Raw genomic sequence first — 18,212 nt, 5'->3', positions numbered from 1 at the left:
AAATTGACACAAACATAGCCATACAAACACGTGGACAACAACATACACTGTCTCTTTGCAGCATCAAACTATTACCGTAAAACATAGCTTATACAGGGTTACACATGCGCAAGCAGATGACACACTATACTAAAAGGCCATGTATGGTCAAGTTTAATGTGTTCTTCCTCGTTTATTTGGCAATGTTTTCATGCTTAATGTAGGCCTATGGAAGCAGGGGGCTGTACCACGAAGCAAGATTTGAGGTTATCCAGGTAACCTCGGGGTTAACCCTGGGTTTTCAGTACCCCGAAGTTTGCCATGGTAACTTATGCTGAACGGCTAACCTGCTCCGGAGCAGGTTATGTTCCAGATAAGAGATCAACTCAAACGAAAACGCCGCCTATGCTGACCAATCAGCTCTCTTGGAAAATGACATCACCATCTGTATGAAATCCCACAAGCTGTTTTATAGGCTGTTTTATGTTTGCTGCGGTGATACGGATAAACTCTTTTAGGCTAGCAATATCATCCTACGGGGACTGATTAAAAGCCTTAGGCTAGGTTTGCAGGATTTTACAGTAAGCCTACTTACTGCTTTGAAATGTGTTTAATATTTTTTGTTTGCTCCCAGTCCGTTTCACAGAGCCTGTCGCAGCCGATAAAATAAATGGGTTTTATTTTTCTTATGTGAGGCTGAATATTCTGAGCAATTTAGTAGGGTGAAATACTAAATTTTAATAGGCCTACCACAGAGACTGTAGTCATGTTCTGCCCCACCTTTTGTAATGTGGGCGCAGGTAATGAGGTGAGTGTTCAGTAGCGTAAATGTTGAGATTCAGTCTTTCAACCACTATTTGAGCACATTTTATGGCATTAATGGATTTTTCGTTTCATTGCTTTATGAAGTTAATTAAGAACAATGTTTGGAACACTTTTGAAGTGTGTTAAATAAATTAATCTCACTCGAGAAGTTTCTTTACAATGACTTGGAAGACTACTTCTTCAGTGCCCGAGCCTTTTAATGTAGAAACGCCGACAAAGTCGAGCTGAAAGAATAAGGCTAACGTTTTCATACAGCTCATAAGAACACATCATATCAACGCTTTATTATAGGCTACGCCTGTTCATTAAGACGTTCACACTGTCGGCGAATTTCTGTCTTCCGGCAAGTGTCAGCTGCAGCCGTGCTAGACTAGGCCTATGTCCTATTTCTGTAGTGTTACAGTTTGCTCGATGTAAAATATGATGCTCTGATGCCAGTGGACTTGTTCATGTTTGTGATTGGTCATCTGCTGCTAACACCGCCTCTTTAAAGTGGTCGCGCTCACGGCTGGATTGGGAAACCCTGGGTTGATACCGAGTTGATCACCAGCTTCGTGGTACCGCTTATCCCGACCGCGATTGTTAGGGTTAGTTAAGCCAGATAACTGAAAGATATCCTGGGTATGTTGAACTTGCTTCGTGGTACAGGCCCCTGGGCTGCCACCAAATGTTTTTATTTTGAAAGCAGGTTCGCTTCTCTTGTGGGCTTCCTGTTTAGGCTGCAGATGACTTGACAGCTCCCTCAACCGAACGTCCCGCCCGATCTTCTTGGTTGCCATGGTAGACCGTTTGAAGTCCCGCCCTTTGACCCAGACTCTTCTATACGTGATTGGCTGATGCGTATGTTGTTTCCATGTTACGGTGAATTTATTGGATAATCCCATCGCCAGTCAGAAATGTAAACTCAACATACTTCCTGCTTTGTTAGGTTGTCTTCGGTGTCATGCATTTATCTGACATGTTTTTCCATCAACTCTGACAACAAGATAATAATCAGCAGACTTTTATTTCGTACCGACTGAACATTGAACAAACCGCTTGTCGATGTCCAAAGACAACCGCCATGATGGACGACGGCGTGGCGCTGGGCAGCACCGTCTCGGCCCGAGAGTTAGCCAAGGTGGGGACGGGAGGGAGAGGTCTGGTAGCAACAGCTCAGGCTCCTCGCATGGAGGAGGCAAAAGCAAGAATGCATCCATAACCGCTTTGAAGGTACGTAATGTCTTATTAGCTTGTTGCTAATAGCTGAAAAACAGCAGTTATTTTAGTCAAGAACAGTAGAATTCCTATGCATTGTTAGCTAGCTTGAGCTAAGCGACTAACGTTAGATACTTTAGAATGGGTTCACCTAGATAACACTTTCAGCAGAAAAGTAGCATTTATGGGTGACCTTACCTTCTCTAGGTGTGATGTCAGCGCTGGTGGTCTCATCAGTTTCTGAAATGTTTGAAACACACACAGGTGCATTTTTTTTAACCAAAGGATGATGAATGCCCTTGTAAGAAGATTCTAAAGCACCATAATCTGTGTGTGTGTGTGTGTGTGTATTGTTATTTCATCATTAAAGCAAGTATGTGACAACAAGAGGAGTGTTATGTAGGGTGACAAGAGTCACAATGTTAATTAGGACAAGATGATGAAGGATCCTGCTCTCTCTGTTTGTCCCAGCTTCCTCTTGCAGACTTTGTAAGTTTGTACCATTGATCAGCAGTCAAACCATGTGGCCTTGTGTGTTTTGTTCCCCAGCAGCCTCTGAATCATTGAATGCTGAGTCCAATCACATCCAGAGCATCACCCTGTGTGGCCAATGCACGGCCAAGCTTGCGTTAGCACACACTGTGTCTTTTAGCCTGCAGCTACAGAGCGGCAGGCCTGCTGTGTTCACATGACTGCGCAGTGTTGTGGCAGAAGGAGAGTGAGAGATGAGAAACAGAGAGAGAGTGTGGGGGCTCTGATGCAGAGCAGAGAAGCTGTAAATATAGGAAGCTGCATGCAGTGGAAAGCAGAGGAGAGTGGCAGGCAGATAGACGGCAGCAGGCGGCGAGTCGGGCCCAAGAAGTGGCTGCTAACTCAGCAGAGCACTGCGAGCTCAGGCTAGATTATAGACAGAGTTATAGACAGAGTTACAGACAGAAGTGAAAGGCAGGATTGGCGGGCTGCTGAGCACTTGTCAATCATCACTGGGAGAGGAGTTGACACAGCTGGGCAAGTTGCTATAGCAGTGTGGACTACACAGTAGGAGTCTATTTTGGTCCTGCTGTCAGATGACGATGTCACCTTGCACAAGTGGCAGTGCTGGTGAGGGGGAACAGGTTGTCTGAAGTGGGCAGCAAAAGTATGTCAGGGGTGGATAAGGACGAGGAACCAGCTTACAGACTGTACTTCTATTCTGTATGTATCCTCTAATCTTTTGATTTTCTCTGCGTCTCTCCTAATGAGCTAGTATTCACCCACCGTCTTTCTGCTTGCATCTGTTTGTAGACCTTGCCAAAAGGGAACCCTTACACTTGCCCCTTAGTCAGCACGGTCTAGAACATAAGCATGCTCTGTGGTGCATATGGAAGGATTGCCTGGGCAGAGAATATAACAGAGGTTATGCTCCCTAGTGTATCATTTTCTTCCACAGTGAATGCAGCCCAGGAGACAGGTTGTTTGCAGCTGATTAAGTGGATCAAGTGAATGTAGCTATAAGCCTTTCTTTTATTTTGCCTCAGGCGGCTGCACACAGTTAGCCATGAGTTGTGAGTAGGGAAGGTATTCTTCTCACAACATTCATCGGTCTTCCAGTGACTGCTGAGCCCAGGAAACAGAGTAAATATTTACAGTTTATAGATGGGAGATGGTGCATTGACGCTGACCCACCTCACTAGTTCTTGCTCATGTTTTGTATTGTATTGTTTGATGTTCTTTTTATCTCTTTGTGTTCTCTTTGTACTTGGCCGAATAAAGCCTAGGCTACTTGACATGTTAAACATTTTGCTCACCAAAAGTAGGTCAGCTGGGTATATCTCCTGACATTAAATAGTATCAGACTAATACACGCATACTGTTTCTGCATGTGTAACGCCTAATGAGTCGTGTTCACATCATTCCACTAGCTTTAAAGGATAGTCTGAAAAGACTGTTACATATTATTTTTACATAAACCTTGGCCCAGTTATCACTTGTTTCTGCAAAGCCTTGGAACAGGCATATACTATACCCTCTTCTGGTAGAGAAGCTTTCTTGTCTGAATAGTGTTGCTAGTGAGAGACAGCCAGGAAAAGAGAGAACGTTTTGTTCCATGACTCACTGGCTATTAAGAGGCGAACTAGCTCTGGATTTTTGTGTTGGTTTCAGGTAACAATTTATTTTGATTCTGAAACCACATCTTATAGTTGTCTGACCAAAATAGCCTTGTTTTCTCTGGATTAGTCCACATTAGATTAAATCATTTATGAAAGCACGGTGGTACAGGCTATTCTACCGGGAGAGGGGGGACAGCAAGTGGAAGATGCAGAGTGATAAGCCTCTAGGTATTAGCTTCTGTGTTGTTTTGTAGGCAGATTGGCAGAAGTCAGAATATTTAGTGATGTAAGATTACAAAGGCAAATAATATCAAGGAGACAAGTGGGCACTCTGTATCTGCCTGTCATTGCATTGCAAAACTGAGTTGTAGATGTTATTGCAGGTGTTAAGCAGATTTTTTCTATTCATTAATTCATGAGCCGTTTGAGCAAATTGTTATGTTTCTCTGTGAGATGGGGATGCAGAGAGATGTTGATGCCATGTTTCATGACAGGGCATCTTAATGTTCAGTAGGTAAAGGATGTGAGGAATGACTTCTCGCAGCTTTTATTTGGTTCACAGTATCTGCTTCACCCGAGGTTACATTCAAGTTCACTGATGCATATTCAAGTTGTAGGTCAACCGTGATGCATTCTGGGCACAACTCTGGTTTAGAGCTCCTGCCTCTAGCTGTTTCTTGTCACCGCCTGTGCCAGCAGACCTCTCCCATAAATGTAATTCTTGCAGTATTGTGTCTTCTACCCCTGTTCACAACCACACACCAGGGCTGGGACAAAAAATTGAAACAACATATTGCAGTACACTCTCTTGCTGCACTGAGTATTGCAATTTTTTGTTGAATTAGTACTTTTGAAATTTATGTTAAACTTTTGCTCATATAAAGGGTTTGTATAAGGGAAAAGGCAATCACAGTCACAACTCCCTTTTGTGGTATTTATGTCTGTTTGAGATTTGAATGATTTCTCTTTAATGGACTGTGTCTCCTCTGTTACATGCTGTTTGATTTCATTTACCTTTGAAATTTACAACACAATGAATAAATACAGAATACATTTAATTTCCTTGTTTAAAACATATTTGGTCATTTTTAGGGCTATGGTAAACACACTGTACTGGTGTACACACTACTTTAACCACTGTACAAAATCAGTATGCAAGGTGTATTCAAATGGAGGTAACCATAACAACAATACTCGTGCTTCAAGCCGTGTTACTGGTTAGCTCACCAGTAAAACAATGTGGTTTAAAGAATAAAGTGGCCATATTCTAAATTTTTGTTTTGAAAGTCAACAATTTGTCAACAATATAAGGCAACCAAAACCAAAACTGTGTTAGTCCATTTTAATATGCCCTTAACATGTCTGTGACCCTCAGCGTCAAGCGCATTCATTTTGGTTGATGATAATAAAAAAAAAAAAAGGTAATTTCCTAATACAGCTAGGCACTGGAGTTTTTAACAAACATTACTCTAACAGGAGTTGGTGTATTTGTTGAGGACTATTCAGTTGCAGATATGTTGTGCAAGAGAATATTTGCTGCAACAAATGTTAATATTGTCACGATATTTGTTGACAATAAGAAAAACATAGTGTGGTAAGTTTAAAAGATGTATGATGTTTTTTTTTTTTTTTTTTTTAAAGACTCCTTTCTTTATGTATGCCTGTGGAATGAATATATATCAGGGTGCAAAATTAACCTTTTTCTCCACCGGACTAATGGCTGGTGAATGTTCAAATTTTACCAGCTACTCAATAGATTACTGTTTATTTGGCCGGTGAATGAAGAAAATCTACCAGCCACTTGTGTATTTGAACAGCATTTGTCTGGTGCTAATTTCCTACCCTGGCCTATATATTGCATACCATGTCACAGAATAGAAAGTAATGGACTTAGTGGAGAAAATGCCCCTCAGCTTTGTGTCCATTATTCCATCGAAGCTTCATTGAGGCTTTCCTGACACCTTGTGCTTGTTCCTCAGAGTTGCCTAATGTGAAACTACCATGGGCGGCATGTTGTGATTTCCCATTGAAAATAACTTAATCCTACAACTACTTGTCACACATGTCATGCGGTACTGCTCTACAACATGATCTTTCCTTGGCTCTTGGATAAAGCACAGAATTGATCTGTTTCTCCTGCAGGCATCTTTTCAGCGCTCCAACAGCCATGACAAGGTGAGGAAGATAGTTGCTGAAGAGGGCCGTGCTGCTCGAAACCTCATTGCCTGGAGTGTACCTCTAGAGAACAAAGAGGAAGAAGGTTGGTAGCTACATGCGAAACAAACCTTATGTGCATGCTTATATGCTATTATTTTTATTCCGTTATTTGTAGCAGGTGTTATGTTATTGCATATAACAAATTGCAACTTACATCACCAGTAAATGAAGTATAACATCATTGTTTAGGTCTTCATTGTTCAGTGGTAGGAGTCACTGCTGATGTTTAGCAGCAAGACCTTAAGTCTATTTCCCATATCTTCGGGGCAGTGGAACATGTCTAATTATTTATTTGGTGACCATCATTATTAATGTCAATCTGTGATCATACCAAAACCAGACGATGTTGTTCATGGTCATACAATATTAGCTGGAACACAGTGATCATTTTCCATCTCATGGCTAGACTGAAAAATTATGATACTGCTGAGAATCTCCAATGCTGCTAAAGCTTACAGCAACACCTGGTCCTCCTCTGTTATGTAAAACATTACATTTCTGGTGGTACAAGTCACTGCTATACTGTGGCTCACTGTGTTTGCTTAATAGAATATTATGTAATAGGCTTGGAATTGTTTACACCATGCTTTTGATGATTTTTTTTTGATTAAATAAAAGAAGAAGATAAATAATTCTGGTAAGATGTTACCTTTCAACTTAATTGTTCAACAGTGGAGTTTCTTGTTCAGCATTGCAGTACTCCATCACATTATTTAGGCTTTATACTGTATTAAAGAAAGCTCCTTTTAGACCAACCTACTCAGAAACCCCCACCACAGCCTCTGACACTTTCTCAGTTTTTCCTCTGGCTCTCACTCTTCTTTGTGGGTCAGTGCAGTTATTTTATTCAAGGCTTATTTGCTGCGCTTGAGTTCATGCCACGAATGCCAGAAATCTTCTCATTGCTATATTCCAGTTGAAGTTCTCATATGGGTTGTCATCTTCTGCAACAAAATAATCAAACATTTACCTTTTGACACTTCAAATTGTTCAATTGTTTTGTCCACCTCTGTTACTCTACATGTGTGACATTTGGATTTATCCACAGTTGCTCAAAACCACGTTATGTGACCAGACCACCATATATGCATGTTGATTGTTACCTTCATCGGGATCATCAGAGATTGTTTATTTCATCAGTTACTATATATAAGCCTATGTTTGTCGTTTACACACAGCAAAGTCCAAAAGCAACTCCAGTGGCAGTTCCAGGGCCCAGAGGATCAATTCTGGTCAACAAAGGAATAAGAAACAGGTTGGTATATCATCTTCATTCACTAGAGGGCACCATTCACCAAGCTAATCTAAATAATCTATTTATTTTGCCTCACACTCCATGTGGATCTGTGATGGTCATGAAACTTCCTGTTTTTGCATTGTCAAGTCAGTCTTGGAAAAGCTGAGTTCACAAAGAAAAGGGGGGACAAGAGTGGAGACAGTAGTTGTAGTATGTGATGTGCCAGAATATTCCTTCGCTGAACACAACCAAAATCCCTCTCAAGTGTGAACTTTACTTTCAGTCTGTAGCCTTATGTCCTTTTAGATGTTCTTGCATAAGTTTGCAAAGTTTTACAAAAACATGCATTAGACTGCAGCAGGCTACAAGGAGAATGTCATGGGGCATTATATAATGGTGCAACAGCGAGATTGTTGCCAACAACAATTTGTCACTGACAATTTTTTTGTTTTTTTTAATTTTAGTTCCCATATATATTAAGATGCTGTATCAATTTATTATTTCCTGATGCCCTCTGGTTTAAACCACATGGTTAATACGTTGCATCAACATTACAGCAACAGGTTAAAGTGAACTCTCATGTTAGCTATATTTGCATGGTTGGCATAAAAAGGCTATAATAGCTGCATCTCCTGTCCCAACGGGGAAAAAAGTGCTTTGGCTGCTTATATAAACAACTAGACTTGTATGACATTGTAATAAGTTGTTATTATTAGTAAATTGTTACTATAATGTTTGGTCCATGCTTGGTCTCCACAGAATGCTGGCGTGGAAAGTAAAAGCACAGCTGGTGCCTTGTTGGACAAAGGGGCAGAGAAAAGCCCCACCAAAGCCAGGCAGCCCCGCAAGGTGGACCTGCGAGCGCGCTACTGGGCCTTTCTCTTCGACAACCTGCGTCGAGCTGTGGATGAGATTTACGTCACCTGTGAATCTGATCAGAGCGTTGTGGAATGCAAGGTTAGTCTGCTTTTGAGGAGAAAAAAACAGGTTGAAATGCAAATTCTAGTTTCAGGATCAGTGGGGTTCCTGATCTGAACTGACCAAACAGGAATTCCGTCTTTGGGGAGAGTGAATTATGATTTATGAACACTAGAGGGGGGCATTGAGGTCATTACAAAATTTCTTCCTCACAGCTCACATTCCTCTTGATTTCTGCTTTAAGTTAGAGGGGCTCTGTGAAGGCTCGCTGTTGAGAGAATTATCACAGGACTCTCTTGGGCCTGGCTGACTGGACTGAGCATTGATGACAGACTTAACAATTTGGATATACATTGTGTTTGTCATCAGGCATTTGCTAAATGGGGCTCCTTTTTGGTGTACGTCTGGACTTTTTGACATTGTTCACTGTTTTGTGGTTCCGTGTGTTCTGCTTCGGTGCAGCCTTGCGGCAGCACTGTGATGTTGCTCCAGGGCAGTACTGGTACGATCCTGCTAGTCATGTGTTTTATTGATTCTTCTGCCATGCTGCATTATGCTGAGCATGGTTCTGGTGACGGTCTGCGGTCAGTACTGTAGCCCAGTTCCCTGTGGTGTGGTTGGCTTGCTGTCAGTGCCACAACGCAGCTCCCTGCGGTGTGATCAGCATGTTGTCAGTTGGCCTGTGTCAGACATCTGGCCGGCATTTTTTTCCCCCTCTCATACCACTGTATCTCTCTGCACTCTAATGCTGTCTAATGGCCATGGAGCTGGGTGCTGTTCATAATCCCCCATCCCACCCAGCTTGGGCTTAATGGACACTGATAGATGATGGAGTCATCTAGAGGGGAGGCAGAGTGCTCTGATATCCCCAGCCACTACCCCCTTGTGTAGCTGTAGGCAATCTGCATTCTGTGCTCTTACACAAATAGCTAACAATTTTCCACCGAAAACATTCAGACATAAACATTACCATTGTCTGGAAATGATGCCTAACTCTCTGCAATGTAATGCATTGTGATGATGATAATATAATATGTTTCCCACTCAGAGGGAAATTGTTCATCCAGCAGAATGATTCATATATACTTGTTAATAATGCCCACAGCCCCCAGGCCTAATTAGTTCCTATGAACTATTCCTTTATCCCACTGTTTATTAGACCTATCACCTAGACCAAGCAACAAAGGTACTTCCCGTTCCTGTTTGCTTGGAGGCAGTAGATGTTCAGAATGTTTGTTTTATTCAAATAATTTTCAAAGTGAACAGAAACAGGCTATTTTGGTTGGAAGGACTTAAAAAACTGAGAATTATTTATTTGCGGTCAGTCACTCTAACCCTGGCTGTACCTCTTCATTCTTGTTTCTATGTATGGAACTGAGGCTTTTACTGCCCATTCTACTTTATGGCAATGCCTCTGGAAGGTTAAATATTTTGTCATTCCTCATGAAATGTTATGTGAGGGTTGTATTTAGGTAAGTATGCCTGTTAACATGCTGAAAGCCCCTTTATGGTACCTTCACTCACTGTTGGTTTATCTGTCAGAGGAGCAGCAAACTCTCTCCATCTTGGCTTTCATTACCAAATGAACACCAGGCCATAGCGGTGGTCTTTGCCTGTTAACCAGCTGTAATCAGCAGACCTGCTGCTGGACACATCTTTCACTGGCCTGACTTGTCTATTAACTAAAAGCACTGTGAAGCTTTACTCTCAATTACCACTCCCTTCACGCTCCCCATCAATCAGTTGTGTTCTCCACACAGCCCACCACCTCTGGATAACCAACACCGTGAGGCAGTCCAAGTGCAGATAGTAGACATTTGCTATTAGGAATTTGCCTTCTCTGTTCTTACTCAAATCTTTCAATAATGTCTTTGCACCTGAACATGTGTGGGCCAGCTCCTGCTTGCCAGCAACACTCTTGATCTCCTTACCCCAGTTTTTAAACTGCCAGTTATTGGTTTTAGTTGGAAAATAAATTGTGTTTTTGCTTACATTATGCAATGTATATACAAAAATCAATAGACAGTCTACTAAAACATGATTACATTTGAGGTCAAGTTCTGTTCTATGGTTTAAGTATAGAGTGCTACATGTTTTTAGAATTTTTAGTTGGTATTTTCTGGATTTATAGAGGAAAATTACTGATCTTTACATGAATGTTGTCCAACAAATATTCTTAAGTTACACACATGCGTCAGATTTCACTTATTTATTTTAAACCTACCTTTCTATTACTGGTTTGTTCATTGTGCCTTTCTTCATGTATGTATTTATAATCTCTGTGTTATCATTCTCCATCCTGTTGTAACTGCTGTCTTTAGGAGGTGCTGATGATGTTGGACAACTACGTACGGGATTTCAAAGCTCTCATAGACTGGATCCAGCTTCAGGAGAAGTTGGAGAAAACAGATGCCCAGAACAGGTGATGCTCGGTTTCTTTTTCACACTCCCTTTCTTTGTCGCTCACTTTCATTCACTCCCAATTTTCAATTGCACCCTGAAGTGAAACTGAAATGCTGTTGTCTGGTCCCTGGTTTGAGTCACAAACAGAATGGATCAATAGCCTTGGCTTTAATTCAAAGAGATCAGTTGAGTTTATTGGCTTCTCTTTAACACAGTGACCACTGCAACCGTAAATTGACTAAGAAGGGAGATTCCCAGTGCTGCCTCCCAATTTGTTCATTTAAAGCGTACTGTTAATCAATAAGACAGCCTGAAACCTTTATATGGTCCATTTAATGCATAAATTGCTGCAAGTGAATCAGCCATTTAACTGATTTGCCAAAGTGTGAGCCAAGTCTTTGTGTTACTGGGGAACTAGGAAATTAGTGTTAACTTATGCCCAGAACCAACTAGTGTCAAGTAATGTTCGCCACTTTCACTTTTTCAGGCCCACTTCCTTAGCCTGGGAGGTGCGTAAGATGTCTCCGGGACGTCACGTGATGCCAAGCCCCTCAGCGGACAGAATGGTCCCTTCTCCGGGTGCACGTCGCGCCCTCAACTTTGGGTAAGCTCTGTCTTATGGTCTTTTCCCATTACCATTAGGCATTTGATTTTGTTTTTGTCAACACAACATATGATTTGATTAAAATTGTATCACAAGACATCCTGTTATTAATGAGTCAATATTTTAAATGTAGCACTGTGCCTGCTTTGGAAGGGGTTAGAAAGTGCAGACTATGTTATCTAGCAATACACCCATTGATTGCTTATGGTGAACCATTTGTTTAATGCAATTTGTTGAGTCTCTCACTCTGATGCCACAGAATCAGTGGAAGGTGTAGATGAAAGTGTCAGTTAAAGACTGCTGAAGCATCGGTTCAATATGTGCACTGCTCTGTAATCGGATGCTGCAGGAAATGGATATTGATCATGACGGAGGCCTGTTGTCCAATACAGTCCCATGCTATCTCACAGTGGAGAGTGCTTGGTTGTTAGATAGGTACTGTCTTCAGACTGCTGAAGCGTCTTAGAGGCACAGTAGGAGCCATCAGAGATTAGATGTGATGGCATAATACAATTTAAAATCCTACCTGCTGACAGTAAAGGTGCCACTGCACAGGTGCACATTTGTTTGTTCTCATGGTGTGTGTGTGTGCGTGTGTGTGTCATTCAGTGGTCCACCACCTACACTGGCTGCAGCCCGGCTCTCCCACACAGGCCCCAGCTGGGCAGACCGAGTGAAGTGCACTCAGTCCGTCCCTAGCTCCAGTCAACCGACCACCTTCCCGGTAGAAAAGCTGGGTAAGAAATCTCCTCCTGCACAGAGTCAGGATGCACTTTGACAGAATGTGGCTCCTTCTAACATGGAGAGCACAGTAACACATTGTCTTCCCGGTGGTTGACACAGTGCATCGTGTGTTTTTCCAGGTAAAAAGGATGCTGAGGGCTGGGAGACTGTCCAGCGAGGACGTGCTGCCAAGCCTCGCTCTGCCGCCATAGTTGCCAAGGTCAGTCCTGTCTTGGCTCATGTCACCCCAAAACAGGACAGCGCCAAGTGTAACAAGTCACATCTGCCGCCACAGGAGGAGCAACAACTCCATCCTCAGTGTGCCCCGGACAAGGAGGTAACCCAGAAAGACACTGAGCAGCAAATCCCTGTGGAGCCTGACCCCTTGGAGAAGGTCGGACGTCCAGAGAACGGGCACATGATGGAGGTACTGAGGTTCAGTACCTTGTGACGTCTTTCTCCCTAAGCAGTCCCTGGATATCAATTATTCACGAGTAGCAGAGTAACACTAGACCATTTTATCGGCCACATTTGTTTTTGTTTTGGGCTCCATGGTATTCATAGACAGACTGTCCAGACAGGCATATCAACTTTAAAGCGATTGATTGTTCTCTGACATTTCAGAGGCAGAAAACTGAATTTCACTCACATGAAATAAGTACTCGATGTCGCTGCCTCAAGACACACTTTGTAAGAGTGTGTTATAGCCTTCAGTTGACTTTGAAATACAAATCACTATCTCCAATCTATCAGGTAGGGCATGTCAGTACCAGCTTTCATGCATGAGTTGTGTTTTCAGCTATGTGTTGAGTATTGACTGGTTTGGTTTGGGTTTTTTTTTGTTATTGCTCTCATGAATTGCTTGAAATATGCATGTCTTTAATTGAGTTTGTGTGACTGTCGGTGCAGCCCCCAGCAGAAAGTGTTCAAGACTCGGGGCAGTGTGTTGAAGCACCCTGTGAAGACACGCCTCCCCCCATAGAAGCTCATACCCATTTCCAAGCCCCAGAGCCCACGCCATCCTCAGCCACAGTCCCACCAACAGACATTACCTTATCAGTCCCAGTCCCTGCTCGGGTCCTCACCGCATCCCCAGACATTCCCCAGACGGATGGGCTCGGTGCACTGTTGGCCTTGGGGGACAGTGGGGCTGAGGGGGGCGCGCCGCAGGGCATGGCCACATCTGCTGCAGGACAGGCTGAGGCTCCCATGCCAGCGGTGAAACTGGAGAGTGTGCTGGACCCCACAGAGCTTTCTACTGTGAGTGCTGAGAGATGGAGGAGCAGAGGGAGGGGCGGGTGGTTGGGGGGGGGGATCCCTAAGGGTCCTTTTACCGCCTAAACAAAGTCAGTCTTAAGAAACCAGACCAATTGTGCAGACTGCATAGCTCTGTGTAGAGTTGTTATAGCACGACTGTGAAGAATAGCTGTGAGTAGGAGACTTCTGTAATCGAGCAAGCACTCCGAAGGTGTTGCCCTAAACGAACCTCTTAACTTATTTTAGTTATTTTGGCCACTTTTTAAAATTCTGTGCAAAAAAAATTATGCTGCCGAACTTTTATTGAGTTTCCTGTTTGTATTCAACCCAGCGGTCAGTTCTTGGGCAAACATTGTCTCGTTACATCAAGTGTTGTCACTATTATGAAGCGTCATGGAGTGTGTAAATACAGAGCTCCATACACTTACTACACCTCTAATGGGACGCTGTCAGATTTTCACAGGTAGTGAATGAAAACGTGTGGAAAAAAGTTTAATTCAAATCTGCAGTGATGGCATTCTTCTAGTCTTTGACCTTGTCCAGGCGATACTTATGTGCCTAAGATTTAGACTCAGAACTTCTTAACCTTCCCCATACAAACAGTGTTGAAAAAGGCTCTATAATTGATTTAGAGTAGTTGCTGCTCTGGAGTAATCTGTGAGGTGTTGCCATGTCAAGAATATGTATAAACTTAAAAAATACTTGAAAGGTTAAAGTAAACGGTTTCCTAGTGCAAAACCACCAGTTGCCTCCTTCTACCATCTCTTCATCCTCACAGTAAATGTGCCCTGCATGACTCTTGAATGCTTCCTCACTTGTGATTCTTGTGATGATTGTGTGGTACAAACTGTGGGTTGGGTTGATGATATGGTGTTCCCCTCATTGTTTTGATTCTGCACCCAAGTACAAATCAGACCAACTGCACAGACCCTCAAACTTAGTACTTACTTACTTTTCATTCCATTAGAAATATTTTACCACAGTTTTATCTATTTATAAAATATTTCATAATTTATACTCAGTGACAAGAAGAATAGAAATGTCTGCTCTTAATAGTTGCACTGCAATTGAATGAAGAATCTTTAAATATTTTGTTAACATAATTTATACATTATATAGCTAGTAACAAAAGGATTAGACACCTTTCAGAGATAATGCAACCAATGACTAAAAAAGGTACACATAAAGCTCTGTTCTGAATGGAATCCAGCCATCATTCATTTTATTATTTGTATCCATGAAAAAGGCCTATCATGGTAACAATAACAGGTTTCTGGTTTTCTCACTGGTTGTTTGTATGAACTCAATATTTATTTAATGTGAAATTCTATGTGTGTGAGGTGGTATGTGTTTGTATATGTGTTCAGCCACAGTCCATGGCAGAGGTCTTGGCCAAGAAAGAGGAGCTTGCCGACCGTCTGGAGAAGGCCAACGAGGAGGCGATTGCCAGTGCCATCGCTGAGGAAGAGCAGCTGACCAGAGAGATTCTGGCCGAGAACAACGACCTGGAGACGGATAATGAAAGTGACTTCTCTGTAAGATCAATCATGCTCATTTAGTTTGGATTGTGATTTTTTTTTTTTTTTTTTTTTTTTTTTTTTTAACCTCACTGTAAGGTAACATGAAACACACAAATCTTTACCACAGGCTAGCATTGGCAACGGAGGTTGTGGAGCCAATATTGACTGGAGTGACATGCTGGCAGATTATGACGGTATGGAGGTCAACATCTATATGAAAACTGAATTCTCATTTTTTGTAATGGCAAATATTACACTGAAGTCTGTTCATTTTCCTTACTTGTTTTTTCTGTAGCTCGTGAGCCATGGCGTCAGAGTACCTCATGGGGGGACATTGTTGAAGAGAACCTGCTCGGCCTCCTGGACATGGGATCCACATGCACGAGAAATTGTCCTCACCGTCGCGCAAAAGGTGCAAAATACACACACTCTAACACACATTGCCAGTATCACTGTATAATCAGCCTCGCTACTTGTTTAATGCCTTCCTGGACAGCACCTTAATGTACTCATTTGCAATCCCCTGATCTTATATTGACAAGGATTTAACCCAGCAGCCTGGGAGCCATAGACCCAGTTGCTGTTTCATTTTAGGTTACCACCTAGAACATCTGAACAGGCCCTAGTGTCTGTCAGAGTCTGGCTGCCCCTGCACATTGTTGATAAAGAGGAAAAATAGATGAATGATTTTTTCCAACATTTTTGACAGAACCATTGCAGAGTCAAAGAAGAAACATGAGGAGAAACAGCTGAAGGCGCAGCAGCTGAGGGACAAACTCCGGGAGGAAAAGACGCTCAAACTGCAGAAGCTCTTGGAGAGGGTGAGTAAATCGTGCCAAGTTGACGGAAAGCACCCTAAAGAAACTCTGCGTAAGCTAAGCCGAGCCTGGCTCTTAACGAGAGGTTTTGTCAGCACACTGCCTGATAGAATCACTAAATATTACAACCCCCTCCAGTCGCATCCAGGCCAGCTGGCCGCAGACAGTCGTGAGAGAGACCCCTGGCCAAAATCAACAGCCTTTCATGAAGTTTGTTTTTGTTCTCCAAGACCATGGCGATGAGTGAGTCCTAGAATAAATCAGGATTAACCACATAAATACATAAAGAGGTGTATATTCGCATTAATCCCCACATGGACACTGCTGGAGAGGGTAGCACCTGATAGATTAAGAATCCATTGTCTGTGTTGTCCTGAAGAATGTACATTATTTATTTTTATTTTCACCCACTCCTTCTTCTCACTCTTCGCTCTCCGCAGGAGAAGGAGGTGAGGAAATGGAAGGAGGAGTTGTTGGAGCAGCGTCGGAGGATGATGGAGGAAAAACTGTTACATGCAGACTTGAAGCGAGAGCTGCAGCTCCAGGCGATTGTGAAGAAGGCCCAAGAAGAAGAAGCCAAGGTAGAGGAGGGCATCCCCTGAAAAGCAGTAACCAAATGCGTGTGACAGCTGAGGAGTTTTCTGAATTAAGTGGGACATTTGCAGTCATACTTTTTGGGTTTTTTTATTACATGGGTAAAGTGTTAAAATACATTCATACATACGCAATCACCCTGAAAATGACTGCTGTGGATTGGCATTGTCAGTTCAATAATTCTTGCCAAAATACTGACAGACAAACTGACCACTTCGCTCTGTCTTTATGCATTTATGTTTTTCCATATTATATACCGTGTGTGTGTGTGTGTGTGTGTGTGTGTGTGTGTGTGTGTGTGTAAACTGTGTTTATATCATAGTTCATAAGCATATCTGTCTGTACAGGTGAATGAAATCGCATTCATCAACACTCTGGAAGCCCAAAACAAGAGGCACGATGCCTGGCCAAGTTAAATGAGTATGAGCAACGCCTTAATGAGCTGCAGGAGGATAGGCAGAGGAGACAGGAGGAGAAACAGGCCAGAGACGAGGCTGTGCAGGTGCTACAAAAACCAATGCACGATTTTACACTTCATTTTTCTTCTTGTAATTTTCACATTCAGGTGCATGTTAATCTCTACTCCCTCTGTAGGAGCGTAAACGAGTCCTGGAAGCAGAGCGGCAGGCACGGGTGGAGGAGCTGCTGATACGGAGGAAGGAGCAGGAGGCTCGTATTGAACAGCAGAGGCAGGAAAAAGAGAAAGCTAGAGAAGATGCAGCCCGGGAAAGGGCCAGGTATGTAGTCCAAAAGGCTTTCAATATGGAAATGTATGCAGACAGATGGCTGCACCAATCCTCATTTGATTCGGTCACTTGGATATATTAGAGACTTGTATTTACATGTGCAGTTGTTTCACACTGGTTTTCTATGTCCTGTCTGAAGAGACCGTGAGGAGCGTCTGGCTGCTCTTAGTGCTGCTCAACAGGAGGCCATGGAGGAGCTGCAGAAGAAAATTCAGATGAAGGTAAGTTTATACTGTGCCACCTTGCATCACCATTGGACACCATGCAGGCATCCCAGCTTCCCATATGACACTTGGTTTCCGGTTTCATCCATAGCATGACGAAAGCAGCCGTAGGCATATGGAGCAAATCGAGCAGAGGAAGGAGAAGGCTGCTGAGCTCAGCAGTGGTCGACATGCTAACACAGACTACGCCCCCAAACTGACACCATATGAGCGCAAGAAACAGTGCTCCCTGTGCGGCGTTGTGGTATGTACAGTTTTGTCCCGCCAGTCTCAGGGCTTACTTATGTCCATTGGTGTCCCTAACTTATATGCACTATGTTGAATCTAACAGTACAACTTCTATTGCATCTATTATTGTGGAGAGGATGTTAAAAAGTCCTTTTTACTTTCAAATGGGCTTGAGTTTTTCTCTAACCTTTCATTTAATTATCTCACTCTCCCAAACTAGTATGTGTCTTTGTGTACGTGAAGGAAAAGAAAAAGGGACAGACAGACGCTGCAGCAGAACAGCTCTGGGCAACTCCCCTGTTATTTGGCAGGCTGGATATACATAAAATTGCTGATAGGAAGGTGATTCAGAGGATTTTTGTAAGAGGCCACATTTAAATGAGGATTTAACGGCCTTGATTAAACATGGACTCTTTAAACAGAGATTTATGACTGGGCATGCTTATGCTTTTTCAAGTGTCAGGCAACAAATCCACAAGCAGACACATTTATATCTGATGGACCGGCTACCACGGCAACAAGGGTGGGACACCTTGAGGCTTCAAACCAGCATCAGATAAAGAGGACGGTTGGGGGGGTAAAAGAGGGAATCTTGTTAAATGTTGAATGACCTTGGCCAGCATCTGACACCA

General features: G+C 42.8%; 1 protein-coding gene across 1 annotated transcript in view; it reads left to right on the top strand.

Annotated features, from left to right (window-relative positions):
• The first annotated feature begins 1,708 nt into the window (after window positions 1-1,708).
• The window catches only part of scaper (S-phase cyclin A-associated protein in the ER), a 61,836-nt gene continuing 45,332 nt past the window's right edge, over window positions 1,709-18,212 (top strand). The window contains 21 exon segments of the mRNA XM_038706657.1: window positions 1,709-2,016; window positions 6,234-6,351; window positions 7,487-7,563; window positions 8,305-8,502; window positions 10,785-10,885; window positions 11,354-11,470; window positions 12,080-12,207; window positions 12,334-12,413; window positions 12,489-12,620; window positions 13,103-13,453; window positions 14,818-14,985; window positions 15,098-15,164; window positions 15,266-15,310; window positions 15,313-15,382; window positions 15,680-15,791; window positions 16,229-16,369; window positions 16,730-16,781; window positions 16,784-16,884; window positions 16,977-17,119; window positions 17,268-17,349; window positions 17,444-17,596. Coding sequence (XP_038562585.1) covers window positions 1,849-2,016; window positions 6,234-6,351; window positions 7,487-7,563; window positions 8,305-8,502; window positions 10,785-10,885; window positions 11,354-11,470; window positions 12,080-12,207; window positions 12,334-12,413; window positions 12,489-12,620; window positions 13,103-13,453; window positions 14,818-14,985; window positions 15,098-15,164; window positions 15,266-15,310; window positions 15,313-15,382; window positions 15,680-15,791; window positions 16,229-16,369; window positions 16,730-16,781; window positions 16,784-16,884; window positions 16,977-17,119; window positions 17,268-17,349; window positions 17,444-17,596 — 2,604 coding nt within the window. The 5' untranslated portion in view covers window positions 1,709-1,848.

Source organism: Micropterus salmoides, unplaced genomic scaffold (assembly GCF_014851395.1).
Source record: "Micropterus salmoides isolate LMB-PRFRI ecotype aquatic unplaced genomic scaffold, ASM1485139v1 Ms_hic_scaffold_8, whole genome shotgun sequence".
NCBI classification, from domain to species: Eukaryota; Metazoa; Chordata; class Actinopteri; order Centrarchiformes; family Centrarchidae; genus Micropterus; species Micropterus salmoides.
The sequence above is the reverse complement of the archived record's forward strand: the minus strand, read 5'-3'. Positions and strand labels throughout refer to the sequence as shown.